At 39.8% G+C, this 18,258-nt stretch overlaps 1 protein-coding gene across 5 annotated transcripts in view; it reads left to right on the top strand.

Annotated features, from left to right (window-relative positions):
- Positions 1-18,258, top strand: part of LOC143288388 (serine/threonine-protein kinase TAO1-like) — a 59,412-nt gene that overhangs the window by 15,061 nt on the left and 26,093 nt on the right. The window contains exons 9-16 of one of the 5 annotated variants that reach the window (XM_076596792.1): positions 327-502; positions 1,928-2,120; positions 4,694-4,893; positions 5,365-5,400; positions 8,834-8,893; positions 9,413-9,472; positions 14,731-14,901; positions 15,477-15,611. In XM_076596792.1, coding sequence (XP_076452907.1) covers positions 327-502; positions 1,928-2,120; positions 4,694-4,893; positions 5,365-5,400; positions 8,834-8,893; positions 9,413-9,472; positions 14,731-14,901; positions 15,477-15,611 — 1,031 coding nt within the window. The remainder of the gene's footprint in view (positions 1-326; positions 503-1,927; positions 2,121-4,693; positions 4,894-5,364; positions 5,401-8,833; positions 8,894-9,412; positions 9,473-14,730; positions 14,902-15,476; positions 15,612-18,258) is intronic. The other 4 variants (XM_076596793.1, XM_076596794.1, XM_076596795.1 and 1 more) reach the window with 4 other exon arrangements.

The following is an 18,258-nucleotide window of genomic DNA, read 5'->3' as shown; positions in this document are numbered from 1 at the left end:
ATAGCTACTTTTGTTTTCTCTGCATAGGCGGATAGTAGTTTGCACAGGACAGGAATGTTAGACCCCTGCCGGAGTATGCACTAGTGAGTCACAGTAAGTTTGTCACTTAAACGTAATTTTAGGAAGAAACTTTCCTTTTTAGAAATGAATTTCCTCCCCTTTTTTTCTTCTTCTTCCATTTTTTTTGTCTCCGATCTGAGCATAATTGATCAGCCAAAACAAACATGCCTTGAAAATGATGGAAACTGTTTGACAATGCGGTGCAGTTCTGATGAGAGAAAGCTTAGCAGTGGGTCATTGCTGACAGTCACATGGTGATGTTTCAGCGGAGAGGAAGCCCCCGCTGTTCAACATGAACGCGATGAGCGCCCTGTACCACATAGCACAGAACGACTCGCCGACCCTGTCCCACGGGGAGTGGTCGGACGAGTTCCACAACTTTGTCGACGTCTGTTTACAGAAATCGCCCGCAGACAGGCCTACTGCAAACGACTGTCTTTCTGTAAGTCTGTGTACCATGACGGTGATGGTGGGGGCTTTGTGTGTGTATGTGTGTGTGTGTGTGCTTGTTTGTTGCTGTTTTTTTGTTTTAATTCTGTAGGTGTGGGTATGGGTATGTAGATTAACTTTTATTGGATTATTGGTGCTGACAGTCCCTTTTTTATGTGAAAAGTGTTGATGTTTCATGCTGAATTTCTTTTTGTGGATTTTCATTATTTTCTATTGTTACAAGTCTGATGTTCTACAGTGATGACCAAAGACTTTTTTGTTTAACTGGACATATAAGATACTGTTATGAATCTTGCGGTGAAACATGGAAGATGTTGTTAGGTAACTCTTGACACCAAATGACAAACATGGAAGATGTTTTTAGGTAACTCCTGACACCAAATGACAGAGCACGATTTAAACATTTTCCGAGATAGGATAAAATAAACTTCATTGTCTGTTGACTTCAGGAAATGTCTTTTGGCTCAAGTACACGTAGCATTAAACATATAAAGTGCAGTCACTTTTAGAACCTGGCCATTCATTAAAGTATGCATCACAATATCTTAGTCAGTGAAATTGCCTTGATAAGAAAACCACACATGAAATATAAAAAAAGTGATTCATTTCCTGCAGCACAGTACAAGTCACACCCAATCGCTCCACCTACCCCATCCCACACCCTCCTCCCTCACACACACACACACACACATCAGTATACACTGGCAGCAACAGCACTCCAGCCATGCTACACACCATTATGAAGGTGTCTGGTTAAAACCTCCCAGGAAATATGTATTTCAGTGAGATATGATGTAGACGAAATAACAAACAAAATAACAGTGGTGTGTTAACTCGCGTTTTTTTTTCTGTTGTCTCGATGGACGTCTCTGTAGACAAATCCACTTTGATAGGGAAACTTCTTCTTCTTCATTCGTGGGTTGCAATTCCCACGTTCACTCGTATGTATACGAGCGGGCTTTTACGTGCATGACCGTTTTTACCCCACCACGTAGGCAGCCATACTCCGTTTTCGGGGATGTGCATGCTGGGTATGTTCTTGTTTCCATAACCCACCAAATGCTGACATGGATTACAGGATCTTTAACATGCGTATTTGATATTCTGCTTGCGTATACACACGAAGGGGGTTCAAGCACTAGCAGGTCTGCACATATGTTGACCTGGGAGATCGGAAAAATCTCCACCCTTCACCCACCAGGTGCCGTTCCCGAGATTTGAACCTGGGACCCTCAGATTGAAAGTCCAACGCTTTAACCACTTGGCTATTGTGCCCGTCAATAGGGAAACAAATACACTTGCAGACAGAAAAGGGGGAGAAAATAAAAAGGATGCCACTGCACTGTGGAGAGCAGCCCGAACCTCACACAATACACCATACAATATAAGTGCTCATATCACATGCTGTTCCCGGCAGCACCCCTTTGTGCGCAAGACTCGGCGGCCGGACGTGTTGTCGGAGCTGATCCTGCGCACCAAGGAGGCGGTGCGCAAGCTGGACAACCTGCAGTACAGGCGCATGAAGAAGCTCATCATGAACGGCAATGACGAGCCTGCCGAGGGGGTGCCCGCTGTCCACAGCCCACACCTACATCTACAGGCCGCTGAAGGTAACGGGCTGGTTCTTTTCTTTCATACATATTTTGTTTTTTTTGTTCTGTTATTGTGTTTAAAGGAAGAAGGTGGCAGAATGGTTAAGACCCTAATCTGGCAGTGCTGTTATGGAGAATGGTGGCAGAATGGTTACGACCCTAATCTGGCAGTACTGTTATGGAGGAAGGTAGCAGAATGGTTAAGATGCTAATCTGGCAGTACTGTTATGGAGAATGGTGGCAGAATAGTTAAGACCCTAATCTGGCAGTACTGTTATGGAGAATGGTGGCAGAATGGTTAAGACCCTAATCTGGCAGTACTGTTATGGAGAATGGTGGCAGAATGGTTAAGACCCTGATATGGCAGTACTGTCAAGGAGGAAGGTGGCAGAATGGTTAAGACGCTAATCTGGCAGTACTGTTATGGAGAAAGGTGGCAGAATGGTTAAGACCTAAATCTGGCAGTACTGTCAAGGAGGAAGGTAGCAGAATGGTTAAGACCCAAATCTGGCAGTACTGTCAAGGAGGAAGGTAGCAGAATGGTTAAGACCCTAATTTGGCAGTACTGTCAAGGAGGAAGGTTGCAGAATGGTTAAGACCCTGATATGGCAGTACTGTCAAGGAGGAAGGTAGCAGAATGGTTAAGACCCTGATATGGCAGTACTGTTATGGAGGAAGGTAGCAGAATGGTTAAGATGCTAATCTGGCAGTACTGTCAAGGAGGAAGGTAGCAGAATGGTTAAGACACTGATATGGCAGTACTGTCAAGGAGGAAGGTAGCAGAATGGTTAAGACACTGATATGGCAGAACTGTCAAGGAGGAAGGTAGCAGAATGTAAGACCCTGATCTGGCAATACTGTGTCCGTGAGGGTCTAGGTCCAGGCATATCAGCAAAAGTTCAGCTTTGAGCAGCAGCAGCAAACTCACAAACTTCTTTGTGGCTAAGGAAGTGAAGGCCCAAGTGTTTATGTGCATTGTAGATAAAATGTATGTTTGCTGATATGGCTCAGAGTCCGAGTGTTCCTACCAAATTCAAAATGTTCCAACCAATGTTCCTGATTGTTTCTACATATACTTGACAGGGGTTGGCATCTCTGGGCTTATAGTCTTGCAGACTGCAGAGGGGCCATTTCAGGTTTGCTCTGCATAGTAAGAAAATTAAACCTTTAAATCAGGTTTATAAGAGGCAGCATTTGGTGTTTGTAAGTGTGTGTGTTTTGTAACTTCAGATTTGGAGAAAAAAAAAAAAGAGAGAGAGATCCCCAGTTTCCTATATCAGAAGTTGACACTTAATGGAGAAACAGAAAAGAATTTGGTACTGAATGGGGCAAAATGGTATAAATGAATAACATAAGAAAATGAAATGCAAAAAAGATAAAATGAAATAAAATGTCATTTCCATCCATGCCCCTCCCCCTTACCAAAATCCCCTCCATCACACCAGCCTTCTGTTCTAAAGCAGACATTGCGATACTCCCTGCATGCAGTACTGGCCTTAAGGAATTGGCCACTCCCATACAGTGCTGTCCTTGATTGTCCAGAGTGATGTCCACCCTCCTTCCAATATAGCTGAATAGAAAACCATTAATTGTGGGGTTGGTTGGAGTTCTTGCTATGAACTGCAGAGTTGATCACTGCAGCAAACCTGACAATATGGCAGGGCAACTGGAACCTAGCAAAAGAAGAAAAAGAAGAGAACCGTAAACACCACAGCCTGATCTTGTGTGTATTAATGTATCACCTCTGATGTTCATTTCTGAACATACAGGGTTCACAAAAACATAAGGGAACTTGCAAAGTTTTCTTCTCCCGAGCATGGTGAAATCATGCTGATTTTTCCGACAAACAGCAGTGTTTGCAACCAATGAAATGAACACCACTCATAATCAGGTGTTGTCTTGCACACCACACTTCCAACGAAAAACCACAGCCCCCCCTCCTGCACCTACCCCCCCATCAACAGATTACTGATTTTGATTCTGAAAGGCTGCCTAAACTCAGTTTTGACGAATGGCCCTGATCGGTGCCCTACTGTTCACAACCGTTTCAGATGAAGGTCCCCAATTAGGATTTTTGATAGTTTTTAATTTTTAGAGTGACATCTAATTTCCATAATGGCGTTATGAGCTAATAACACCTTAGATGACCTTTCCACTCTCCACTGCGACCAATAAATGCAGTGTGCAAGTCATCAGTGTGTGCAAATTTTGAACAAAAACTTTGGATACTTTCATCATCTCACTGTATGATAGCATAAGAAGGGGGGAGATTTTACATTTTGTCCCCAACTAATTCATTAATGTTACTGATCAGTTAGGAAGTTTTCAATTAATGAATTCTAACATTTGTTTTGTGGCGATTTTATTTCTTACCCATACAAATGGGTCATCTGTGGGGAAAGTCAGGGGAGGTAACTGGCAATACAAAGTAAGTTAACTTGTGAAGTCTGTACAAAATGACGTTTCCAGGGGTTTAACTGGCAGTACTGAGTTGATTTGTTGTGAAGTCTGTACAAAACGACGTTTCCAGGGGGGTTAACTGGCAGTACTGAGTTAACTTGTTGTGAAGTCTGTACAAAACGACGTTTCAGGCATAGCGGACGAGGACATCTCTGTGGGGGACGACACTTCATCTCAGGATGAGGACCAGTTGGACAGCAAGTCTGGCAGCCTGGCCAGCCAGCACTCGGCCAACTACGCCAGCAGCCAGTCCAGCCTCACCAGCCTCACTGCCAACCACCCAGATGAGTTCCTGCCCCCCGCCCCCTCCACTCTGCAGCGAGACCGAAGCGTAAGTGTTTTCGTTTTTAGGCCCTCTCAGTGGTGGTGGTGGTTTTGGGATGGTGGGTTAGCGATGAGCTTTGTTTTTATACGTACTGGGCACGTCCAGAAATGGTGGAGTTGAGATTTATTTGTACATGTCGCATCCACAAATGGTAGAGCTAAGATTTATTTGTACTTGGCACATCCACAAACAATAGAGTTGTTTTCTCTTGCTTGTGATCGCGAGTGTGGGAGATCATTGCCAAGTTGTCAGCGAAATCAAGATCTTCCAGCATCTTCCAGCATTGAGAAGAGAGTCCATCTCATACCCCTGGTGTCAGTGATTGAACTTTACTTGAAGCTGGAAAAAAAACCCATACATGTATGTACAGTGTTATCAGTATCTTACGAAAAACAAAGATACGACAAACAAGTAATGAGCAGATAAGTTGTCACTTCTTTTCTTTCTTTTTTCTTTTTTTTTTTTTTAATCCAACAGCCCCCTCTGACAACCCAGCTACACAATTTGATACAGGTAACATTTGCATGTTTTTTGCACGCTGGATGGATTGTCAGTCCTCCCCTTTCCCCCATTTTTCTTTCCGCCCTCCGCCCCCCTCCATCAGCCCCTCCTCCTTTCCTACTGTCCACCCTCCATCAGCCCCTCCTCCCTTCCTACTGTCCGCCCTCCGCCCCCCTCCATCAGCCTCTCCTCCCTTCCTACTGTCCACCATCACCCCCACCCCACCCCCACCTTTTTTTTTTTGTTTTGTTTGTTACTTCTCCCATTCTCTCACTTCCCATCTCAGTGATGTCTTTACCCTACCATTTTCCCACCACGTATTTTGTTAACACAAGAACTTTTTTCATGAGGCATGCATGTTTTTTTTACAATATCAGAAGACCTGAGACTAATCTTCTGGCAAGCAATCTGTGAAAAAAAAAAAATCTCAAATTTTACCTTTGAAATTGATGTACGTATATATATATATATGCACTCAGTCCCACTCCCCCACCTCTTCCTTCCTTTCTTTGTCCCCTGAGCCTCCTGTTTCCTGACCCTGTCTCTCTGTTTTCTTTGCGTCAACATTGTTTACTACAGACACAAAAAGGCATAAAGGTGTTGTTGCTCTTAGCATTGCCTTCCGATCATTGAAAAATAGTTTATCCTTTTTTTTTATCTTTTTTTATTGCTAGTTCTGTATGTGAGCATTATCATGACGCAACAATCTTTCATTAAACAGGCATAGCCAATGGAATTATGTGCAGTACTATATATATATATATTTTTTTTTTTTTTTTTTTTTTTTTTTTTAATAAGAAAGAGAGAAAGTTGGTGTCAGTGGGGAAAAACGGTCCTTATTTTCAGGTCGTTTGAAAAATACCCAGCCCTCTCTTCTCCCTCCCCACCTCCCAAATGCCCCAGATCCCTTTCCCACTTCCACGTCTTCTGCCCTCCCTTCTTCCCACCTCATACTCCCTTCCCTTTGTTTTTTTTTCTTTCAGAATTTAAGTTATTGTGATCAGTTGTTTTTACCGTAACTTTTGGTGTCATTTTGTAAATAAACACATTGTCCATGTTCCGTACTTGTATGTGCAAGATTACTGTAAATACTTTGCTGGTTATGTGTTTGATGTGCATGTTTGTTTTTTGTTGTTGTTTTATTTTGTTTGTGTGTGTTGTGTTTGTTTTTTTTTGTGTGTGGTAATTTTGTATTACAGAAGCAATGTGTTGAAATGATTAAGAACAGATGGAATTGTTTTCTATAGAAGGACTGTTGAGTCAAGCTTTAAAAACATTTCAGAAGAATAGGATGATTTGGGTGGGTTTTTTAGTATTTTTTTTTCCCCAATCCTTGGCAGGAAGAGAACAAAAAGAAACAGAGACAGGCCTTTGCAGATCTTTAAAGCAAATCCCACGGGATCAACTGCAGTCTAAGAATCGGTTTTGCTTTCAGGCGACAAAGCAAGGGATTGTCCCCACGTGGGCGTGTGCTTGTTTAGACTTTGAAATTTACCTCCTCTCTCTCTTCACTAACAACTCACAAAAAGATACCTGCCAACTTTTTTTTTTTTTTTTTTTTTGCTAAGCTGATGAGGGTAGGTGGGTTTTAGAGTTTTTGTTGGACCTGGAAGCAGCCGTTTGAAGGTCATTGTTATTCATGTCATGGTACCAACTCCAGGTAACGCGTCCGCCAAGGAAGCGAGAGAATCTGAGCGCGTTGGTTCGAATCACGGTTCAGCTGCCAGTAATTTTCTCCCCCTCCACTAGACCTTGAGTGGTGGTCTGGACGATAGTCATTCGGATTAGACGATAAACCGAGGTCCTGTGTGTGGCATGCACTTAGCGCATGTAAAAGAACCCACGACAACAAGAGGGTTGTCCCAGGCAAAATTCTGTAGAAAAATCCACTTTGATAGGAAAAACAAATTAAACTGCACGCAGGAAAAAAGTACCAAAAAAAATGGGTGCACTGTAGTGTAGCGACGCGCTCTCCCTTGGGAGAGCAGCCCGAATTTCACACAGAGAAATCTGTTGTGATAAAAAGAGAAATACAAAATACAAAGAATACCTGCAAACTCAGATTTGTTTACTTATGTTTTGAAATGCTGATGGGTGATAAGAGTAGTTGGGTGTTAGATTGTGTGCTGAACTTGTAGTAGTTTTTTGAAAGGGATGCTTTATGTGTATGACAGTCAGGTCACTTTCTTGAAAATAAAGGAGGTCTGAACTTGTGCAAACTTGTACATATGTACATATATATACAATATATATAGGAATACGAATAAATCAGACAAATAAACTGAAGCATGTAAATTTCGCCAGATGATTGCTGTGCTGGTCATCTGAATGCATGTGAATTGTATGAAACAGAACAGGAAATTGTAGTGAACAGATTGATCGTTGGTCTTTGATGTTGTGACATAAATGTTGAACTGTGAAAAGATACAGTATGTTATGTGTTCCTTTTTTTGTTTGTTTTTGCTTCTTCTTTTTTTTTGGCTAGCTAGATATTAAAATTAAAAAGCCATGGTGCTGCCTCATTTGTTTTGTCTTTCATATAAAAAAAAGAAAAGCAACACAACTTAATGATACCTCTGTATTTTCAGAATGACCAACACCATTGTTTGTTACCAGTAATCAAGAGAATAGAAAGAAAACTTTGTGTCTAAGTTGTATATGTTTAGCTGAAATAGTTTGTACACAGGTCGCATACTGAATGGTGATAATGACTTAAATAGGAAGGGAAAATGGCACAAATTTTCCAGCTATATTGGCCAAGAAATGTCATATTGGCATATTAGAACTTCAACTACTTCTTTATCTATTATTTTTATTTTTATCATCTTCATAATCATCTTTTTTTTTCTTTCATTTGAATGATCTCTGATCTAAGGATAAACTTAGGAAAGGTCATATCAGGAATTTGACATGCAAGTGGACTTGTTTGTTCTTATGTCCTGTTCAGATTTGAGGAAAGGACTTGGTATTATATATAGTAATATGTTTATCTCTCTGACACACACAGTTTGTATGTACACTTGGACATTTTCACACACAAACACACACACGCACGCACGCACGCACCCATCTTCACAGTATGCTTCTCTGACTGTGACTACCCAAATGATGCAGTGATGTTATTTGAAAGATATATAAATACACATATTTAAACACAAATCAGTTAGCTGATTTTCCTTCTCTTCACGCCCCCCACCAACTGGGTTTTTTTTTGGGGGGGGGTGTAGGCTGTCTTTCTGTTGGTGTCGTGTTCTATGTTTTGTCGCTTGTCTGATTGTCCGAAATTAATACAAAAAGATTATATTAAGATAAAACAAGTGATTTCACGGACTGCAATTTGCGGAAGTATAGTTTTTTTTTGTTTTTTTTTTTTCTTGATTCATATTCTTGTTTGCACATTGTCATTTTTTTCTTCTTTTCCTTTTTAAAACAATGGAACAAAAAGGAGGAGACTGATACGGTCTTTCATAATGTGGAGCCACCGAAAGAAGTAGAAAGCATGACAGTAAGTTTGGGTTTTGTTTCGTACCCCCTCACGTGTTGGTAGTGTTGTGCGACGAGCACCATTCCCCTTTTCCTTTGTTGTACGTTGCACTGGTAGATGACTACAGTCTGACCCTGGATGGTGACGTGAATGGAGCAGCTGTTGTTCATTGTATCACTGTAATGAATTCTTAGCATCATTGTTCATAGACAGTGTTATTCAGTGAGTAGCAGTGGTACTGTTGTTGGTGAGTGTATGTTACGTTCCTTTTTGTTGATGTTTGTTTGTGTAATGAATTTTTAGCACTGTTGTTTATTCACTGTTTTAGCAGTGAGTAGCATTGGCACTGTTGTTGGTGTGTGTACATTACGTTCCTTGTTGTTTTGTTAACACTATGGCCGTAATTAATTTTTAACACCATTGTTGATGGACTGTGTCATGATAGAGTAGCTTTGGCACTGTTGTTGGTATTTGTACGTTATGTCACGTTCCTTGTTGTTGACGTGTTTGTTTTCCTCCCGTGGGTCGTATCGTTTGAAGGACTGGCCGTCGCTGTCGTCTCGCAGTGGTTCCTACAGCCCGCAGTCGTGGAAGGTCCAGGTATTCCTGCCTGCTTTGATTGATTGCACCGTTGTTGACTGCTCAGTGTATCGTGAATGGCCTGTTGTGCATCGTGGTCTCTCTCTCATTTTTATATTTATTTCCCCTCTCTCTGTTCTGTAAGTTTTTACTTCCTGTTATTTTTGTCCTTGATGCTTGTCTTGGTGATAATGTTTCATTCTGGGGGGTTTTTTTGTGGGTTTTTTTTTTTGTTTTTGTTTTTTTTTGTTGTTGTTTTTTTGGGTTTTTTTGGTCTGGTATTTCATCAAAGGAAAATGATAGGTTCAGCTGAATCTTGTGGGGGAAAGGCAGGGTGGTGATGGGAGGGGCAAGGGGTGGGTGTTTTCAGGTGTTCAGACTAACTTGCGGTCCACGTTTGTGAAAGAGTGCATGATGTGCATGAACCATGTCAACCATAACTTGTACATGTGCAAGTATACATGTGTAAGTATACATGTATACTTGAACGAACGAAAATTTTCCTGGCTGTGTGGAAGACTTCGTCTCTGCATGTTTTGATCAAGGTTCTGTTCTGTTGGTTTTTTACAAGTTTGAACAGGTTTTGCGCAGGTTTTGAGTCCTTTTTTTTCTGTTCAGAATGACTATTATTGTTGTCTGCGATGTCTGCTGTTTTTTTTTGTTTGGTTTCCAATTTTGTTAGCAAAGTTTTGGGCTTTGTTGGGAACAAGGGGCAAAAGCATGTTTTCTGGAGCAAGTAAAGCGCATTCAGATATCTTGAAATTTATTTTACACAGATAGACATAGGACTGGATTATGTACCAAAGCAGACATGGAAAGGGATTATTGACAAAGATATAATGCAAAAAGTTGGATTATTTCAAGACAAAATTTTTCCCTGTAAAATGTGTTATCTCCATTGCTGCTTGTTGGAGGTTTCAATCCGATTTCAGGATGCTGTTACGTAAAATGAACATTCTGCCTTCTACCCAAAGCAGCATGCGTGATACAGACGTTGTTTTGTAGATGTGGTAAAGGTTATGTCCAACTGTTTTGTTCAAGGATTGATTTATAACATATAAAAAAAACAAAAAAAACATGGCCCGTCCAAACCGTGTTTTTTTAAACATTATTTCACATGGTCTTTGATATTTTTGTTTTTTGTCTTATGTAAGCTTCACAGTTGCTTTTTTTTTTAATTTTTTTTTTTTACTTCTTTAAAAAAAAAAAAATTTAGCTTTCCGAAAGGATTTTTTTCAAAGAATATATTTACAGCAAACGTGGAATATTCCTGTACTTTTAATTGTAACCCTTCAGACTGATTATAATGAGGTCGGGACTGTTAGAAGGGGACATTGTTGCTGTACATGCGTCATACAGTGGAATGGTGGTCCAGTGGTAATGCACACAAAAAGGCGAGTGTCCACAGGTTCGATTCACATGCAGATGGAGATTTTTACTCCTCTCCCCACTAGACCTTGAGTGGTGATCTGGGTGCTAGTCATTTAGATGAGATGATAAACGGAGGTCTCATATGCATCATGCATTTAGCGCACATAAAAGAACCCACAGCAACAAAAGAATTGTCGATGGCAAGATAACTGTGACAGGACAAGTACGCTTGCAGACAGTTAAAAAAAAAAAAATATATATATATATATATATATATATAGTGTGTGTGTGTGTGTGTGTGTGTGTACATATACAGAGAGAGATAAATATATATATATATATATATATATATGTGTATACATATACAGAGAGAGATAAATATATATATATATATATATATATATATATGGGTTGTCCAGCACTGTGGCAGTGTGCTCTCCCCATGGAGAGCAGCTTGAATTTCTCACAAAGAAATCTATTATGACCGAAAGTAATACAGTGAAATACAATAGTCATGTTTGAATTTTGTCTTTTTATTGTTTCTCCGGTACACGTCTTTTTAAAAAAAAATTCTATTAAAAGGACATTTTTAGTCACTGTTTTACATTGCTGATTTTCTGGACTATTGAAACTAAAAAGTATCACTTTAACATTTTCAAAGTTCTTAACTGTTGAAAACCACTTCTATGAATGATGGGTTTCAGGGTGGTTTTTTGTTGTTGTTTTTTTTTGTTTTTTTTTATGGATGTTCTTTCTTTCTTCATTTATTTCCTCATTTGTGTTAGTGTCAAGTCATAATGCTTGTTCATTGACTGTTTTTCTGTGATGTTATGGTTATTTCTGTGAATTTTTGTATGTTATGATTTTATTGTAGAAAAAAAGAGATTGTGAAGAAACATTTGCTGTAAACTTAATGATAGGAGAAAGCTTTGTACTGCACAAAGAAGTGGGTGTGCACGCGTGCATGCACTCATCATGCATGCAAGAATGAATCCATGCGTGATCATGAGAAAGAGCCCTAGATGTCTCCTTATAGTAGGGGGTTCACTTTGGGAAAATCACAAGGCTTGGATTGGTGTTGGAAAAATTGAAAATGAAAAGTGCGAGTGATTGATTTTGTTTCTTCTGTCTGCAATACAATATGAGCTTTGATAACAAGTGAACTGTTCAGTATTTAGTAGTGTCTGACCGGAGACAGTTGCATCAAACCCAAAACATGTTGATAAACAGTGTGAGATGATAAGCACAGATCCGTGCACCACACCGTATCGTTTCATCCAAAGTATCCAAGCTTGGGGAACCAAAGTGTCAGCGCTTAGCTATGTTTTGGGGGAATGAAAGTATCTGGGCATAGTTATATTTCGAGGACACCGGACTGCAAAAGGAGTCTGTGATGAAAAAAGTGTCGTTCCTGTCAATTCAGTTGTGTACTGCCCTACCACCCACTGCTTTTTTTAACTTTGCACATGTAACAAAATCATTGGAAGTTTGGTAAGAAACTGATAGTTTGAATTTTGTTGTTGAATTGTCTGTCTGTCTCTCTCTCTCTGTCTCTGTCTCTCTCTCTCTCTGTCTCTGTCTCTCTCTCTCTGTCTCTCTGTCTCTCTCTTCTGTTTCGTTTCCTCTTATGAAAAATCTGTTGTATCTTGAGGTACATTGCATTTTGTTGTTGTTTTATTTCTCCTTCTCACACTTACATGCATGTAACTTTCGTGCCTTTGATATGATAATGAAGAAGACAGAAAACTTCATTCCTTTTAATAATAAACACACATACACACTAATTCTGGTGGACTTCTTCTTGTGCATAAAAAGAAAACTGATTTCCTATTGAAACACACACTCTAATTCTGACAGACTTCTTGTTATGCTGGGAAACACCCCCTCCACCCCCCACCCCCCAGGCCCTCAGGCCCTCTTCCCTGGATTGTCACTGACAGGACCCCCAACCCCCTCACCTCACCCCCCCCCCCCCAACCCCCAAAGGAAGGGGGTAGGGAGGGGGGGTGGGACAAGAATCCCATTTGTGTATTCTTTGCATGATACTGTGCAAAAGAGAGGTCAGTACCCTCAGGACTAATGTATTTTTCTCAGTTTACTGTGATAGTGAACTGTTGCATGAACTTAACCTGACACTGTGTAGATTAATTTTTGTTGTTGTTGAGCTTTGAATGGAAATGCTTCCTAATCAGCATTTTGTGTGAAATTTATTCTTAGCATAATTAAAAAAATTGTGAAAATATGTGATTGCATATTATGATGAAAATACCTGCACTTCTATCTTGAAGCCGCACGTGTTCTGTGGTGTTAAGCGAGTGGAGAGAGTTTTGCAAAACTATTGATTTCGAAGTATGGTAATTCAGTTTCACAAATTGTGTATTAATGGGAAAATGCATTGAGCAGAAATCATTGTGCCTGATTTGTTTTAGTAAATCTGTTTGCTTGAACTTATATAGAAAAGTAGAAGAATTTATATAAGTTGAACTTGTTTCTAGTGAATAAACTAGGGATCGTGTAGAAATTGATCTTGTCACTTGAAAATAAACTAGGAATTGTGTATGAATTGGACTCATCAGTTGAATTGTAAATTACCTAGGGAATGTATAGATACTGAACACATCATTTATAAATAAACAGGGGTTGTGTAGGAATTCAACTTGTCACTTGAAAATAAACTATGGATTGTGTGTTCAGACCTTGAACATTTTTCCAGGATATGTCAGTCCATTCAGTCTATTCTTGCTGTCCTGAGTACAGACAGACAATGCACACACGCTTATGCTGGTGAAGAAATGTGCATTATGCACACATGTAATTATATATGGACTACCTGGACGTTTATGCGCACACACAAACAGGCACACGCATACAAGCACACATTGTAACTCACATTTACACATACAGTGTTCTGGGCATCAGAGAGGAAGATTATTGAAGGTACCATTGATAAAAGCCTGGCTCCACTGTTTTCATTGTTCAGAACAGGGAAGTCGGTGGAATGTATGGAATTGATTAACAACCATGTTTTCCTCAGAATCAAAGCGCTGTTCAACATCTATCTCCTTACTGTTGGTATACCACTTTATGGAGGAAACTTCTGTTCATTTCATATCAGAGAAAGGAACCTGAAGGTTGTGCACAGAAATCTGACTGGTTCATCCATATTTCTGGAAGTGAAATAAGTAAATGATATGTGGAAAAGGGGGATGTTCATATTTGTATTATTAATTTATTTGCCTTTCTGTTTTTCATTGATGATTGAGGATATGATTCTTTGATTGTAGAGATCAGTAATATTTTCTGAATGAAATTTAGAGGCTGCGTAAAAAGGAGTTTATCCAAATGATAAAATAGAGCAGAACAGTGGCACTGTGTTATAGTTTTCGTTGGTTCGTGAATCTTTCTGTTGTCACAGTCTCTTGGAATTACGCATTTTTATTTTTGTTGGGAACATATTTGGTCTCTATTTTCCCTGTCTTGAGAAGAGATCCTGTTTTTCTTTTCTTTTCTTTTTCCTTTGCTTAACTATAAAGCTGAAAACATGAGTTGCTTTTATATAGAACAGTTGAATTGTTTTAGTAGATTTCATAAATTGTTTTTGTTGAAATAATTCAAAATTTCAATGATGTTCATACATTTTTTGTTCTTTTTTTTCAGCGTGTGTGGGTTGTTGTTTTTTTTAAATGCCTGTAATGTATATTCTCATCATTTGCCTTTAAGTGATTCTTGATGTGTATTTGAGCAGACACAAACATTTCCCCTGCAAGGAATTAGTAAGTGATATTGTATGATACTGTGTTTTTCTGTACCCATGAATGTGCCATACACAATCCCTTTAACACATCTTGAACAATTCTGATGCGTAATACACATCTTAATTCTGATGTGTATGTGTGTCATGTATGCAGGCTTCAGGTGGAAGTGGGCGTAGCTCTGAGGTTCCGGCCAACAACTTCGCCACAATCCGCACGACATCCATTGTGCGTCAGGAGATCAAGCAGCACGCCCACTCAAACGAGTACCGCAACTTCACCATCTACAAGCGTCTCCGCAAGCAGCACCAGAAGGAACTTCAGTCGGTGAGTGGCCGGGACGAGCTGTGGGGGTTGTATGATAGTCATTCATGTCCGACCATCACAATTAAAAATTCTCTGTGAATACCTTGCCCTCTGCTGTCAGAGATGTATGACAGTTGTGTCTGACTATGACCATCAGGACAGCGGAGGAGGCAACTGCTGTCCAGACTGTCTGGGCCAGAATTTGATCATCATAGTTATTTAGATGTGTAGAAGCAGTCAGTAAGCTGGTAGATTTATTCATGTATGCTGTCATTGTCAAAGAGCGTTCATGCAGAATTTCTGATGGTGCCTGCAGTGTTGTTCAGATGGGGTCTTGTCACTATTTTTGGTCATTTAGAAGTGTAGAAGCAGTAAAAGAGCTAGTAAATTTATTCTTGTGTGCTGTCACCGTCAAAGAGTGACCATGCAGAATTTCTGACGATGGCTGCAGCGTTGTTCAGATGGAGTCACATTACTAATTAAAGTTATTTAGAAGCGTAGAAGCTGTTTAAAAGCTAGTCGATATATTCATGTATGCTGTCACCATCAAAGAGTGACCATGCAGAATTTCTGACGATGCCTGCAACCTTGTTCAGATGGAGTCGCGGTTCAAGGGGGAGATGGAGGAACACAAGCAGAAGCTGGACAGAGAGTATGAGAACCTGCGTGCCAAGTGCAGCAAGGAGCTGGACCGCCTCAAAGCTAACCATAACTCAGAACTGGAGAGGCATGTAAGTGTGTGTGTGTGTGTGTGTGAGTGTGTGTTATTTGACCGCCTCAAATCAAGCTATATAATTCAGAACTGGAGAGGCATGTAAGTGTGTGTGTGTGTGTGTGTGAGTGTGTGTTATTTGACCGCCTCAAATCAAGCTATATAATTCAGAACTGGAGAGGCATGTAAGTGTGTGTGTGTGTGTGTGTTATTTGACCACCTCAAATCCAGCTATATAATTCAGAACTGGAGAGGCATGTAAGTGTGTGTGTGTGTGTTATATTTGACCGCCTCAAAGCCAACTGTAACTCAGAACTGGAGAGGCATGTAAGTGTGTGTTTGTGTGTGTATATGTGTGTGTGTGTTATATTTGACTGCCTCAAAGCCAGCCATAACTCAGAACTGGAGAGGCATGTAAGTGTGTGTGTGTGTGTGTGTGTTATATTTGACCGCCTCAAAGCCAGCCATAACTCAGAACTGGAGAGGCATGTAAGTGTGTGTTTGTGTGTGTATATGTGTGTGTGTGTTATATTTGACTGCCTCAAAGCCAGCTATAACTCAGAACTGGAGAGGCATGTAAGTGTGTGTGTGTGTGTGTGTGTTATATTTGACTGCCCTAAAAGCCAGCCATAACTCAGAACTGGAGAGGCATGTAAGTGTGTGTGTGTGTGTGTGTGTGTGTGTTATATTTGACCGCCTCAAAGCCAGCCATAACCCAGAGCTAGAGAGGCATGTAAGTGTGTGTGTGTGTGTGTGATGTTTTGGGGTGTGCTTTTCTTTGTTTTTTAACTCTGCTCTAGGTACGAGATAACTCATACCATGATTACTTCCTCTGTGGACCAATACACGTATTCTCAAACCAACGCACTATTCTAATTTTGTTCATTCATGCTTGGTATAGCTCGTATTCTAAACTGAACCATTCACTTATTCCAGAAGTATGAATACGAAGCTTTGTTTGATGTTTTAAACAATTTTCCATTGATTATCACTGTTTTAGTGAACCACCCTGTTTTTCTGCAGTGGTCTCGTGTAGTGCTGGTCCAGGGGAGTTGCAGTAGGCATGTAGCTGTGGGGTAGAATGAGTTAGTGTCCTTTTGTGTTTTTGTTGTTTAGGCATTAAAGTCTGTGTATGTTATTTTTTGGGGGGTTAATATGTCTTTTTTGTTTTTGTTCTCTAGGCATGTGTATGTGTGTGTATGTGGGTTTGTTTGCTTTTTGATAATACAATCAATTCGGCAATAACTTTACATGAGGTAAAGAACGCTATTCATTTGTTGAGTAACAAAAATTTGTCAGTTGGTAAGGATGTAGTATCTTACACCATGTTAAACCATTTGCCAGAAAACTGGTTGATTATATTACATACATTATTTCAAAAGTGCTGGGAATGTGGACAAATCCCTGAGGTATGGAAAACTTCCATTGTAACTCCTGTATTAAAACAGAGTAAACCTCGAACAGAAGCTTCGAGTTATAGACCTATTTCGGTTACCTCCCACGTTGGGAAAGTCATGGAGAAAATTGTAAATATTAGAATGGTGTATTACTGTGACAAAAATAACATAATTCCGTCAGCTCAAACTGGATTCCGGAAAGGAAGATCTACAATTGATCATCTGACCCGTCTCACTACCCAAATTAAAAAACAGTTTTCTAAGCGAAAAAGTATCCTTGCGTCCTTCTTCGATCTTACTAAAGCTTATGACCGAGTGTGGCATAGCAGACTGTTATTTAAGCTGAAACAAATTGGTCTGTCGGGTCATGTTTATGACTATGTTAAATCCTTTTTAAGTGGGAGATATATAGTGGCAAAAGTGGGAGTAACTTTATCAACCTCTAGGCCTATAAACATGGGAATCCCGCAGGGTTCCATTATTTCTCCATTGTTGTTCAACATTATGATTTATGATTTACATACATGTTTTTCATCATCTACTAAGCTGGCTCAATATGCTGATGATATTGCTATATGGATTCAGACATCCTTGAGGAAAAGGACAAGCCTACATTACATAAATTATGTACAGAAACATTTTCAGGGTGAACTCGATAGACTGAGTAGCTATATGCAATCTAATGGTTTTGAGTTTTCTGTAGAAAAAACACATTTGATCCTCTTTAATAATGGTTATAATCCCAGCAAACTACCACGTTTTTTTTTAGGAGGACGTGAAATATTTTTCAAGTCGGAAATCAAATTTCTTGGGATCCTGTTTACTTCAAAACTAAACTGGAAGAAACACATTGATTCAATGGTGACTAAAGCAGTTAAAAGTTTAAATTTCTTAAAAATTGTAAGTCACTCTCCTTGGGGACAAGACTCCAAAATTCTTTTACATTTAGCGACATCTCTCGTAAGATCAAGATTGACCTACGGTCAAGAAATTTTCTTTTCTGCCCCGCCGACGTTTCTGAAGAAGCTGCGAATAATTGACAGTAAAGCTGTGAAACTGGCTTTAGGGGTACCTGTGCATACTAAGACCTCAGAAGCCTATAAGCTTGCGGGTATTCTACCAGTAGATGAAATCAGAAAATTAAGTTCTGCTAAATATATTGTGAGATGTACAGCAGTGGATGATTTTGAGGAATTAAATATTAGGTCTGATATTGATTTTCCAAAAAATGCACACAATAATTCAAATCTACAAACCATTCGCACATAT

The sequence above is a fragment of the Babylonia areolata genome, chromosome 12 (genome assembly GCF_041734735.1).
Source record: "Babylonia areolata isolate BAREFJ2019XMU chromosome 12, ASM4173473v1, whole genome shotgun sequence".
Lineage (NCBI taxonomy): Eukaryota > Metazoa > Mollusca > Gastropoda > Neogastropoda > Buccinidae > Babylonia > Babylonia areolata.
This window is presented reverse-complemented; position numbering and strand designations above follow the sequence as displayed.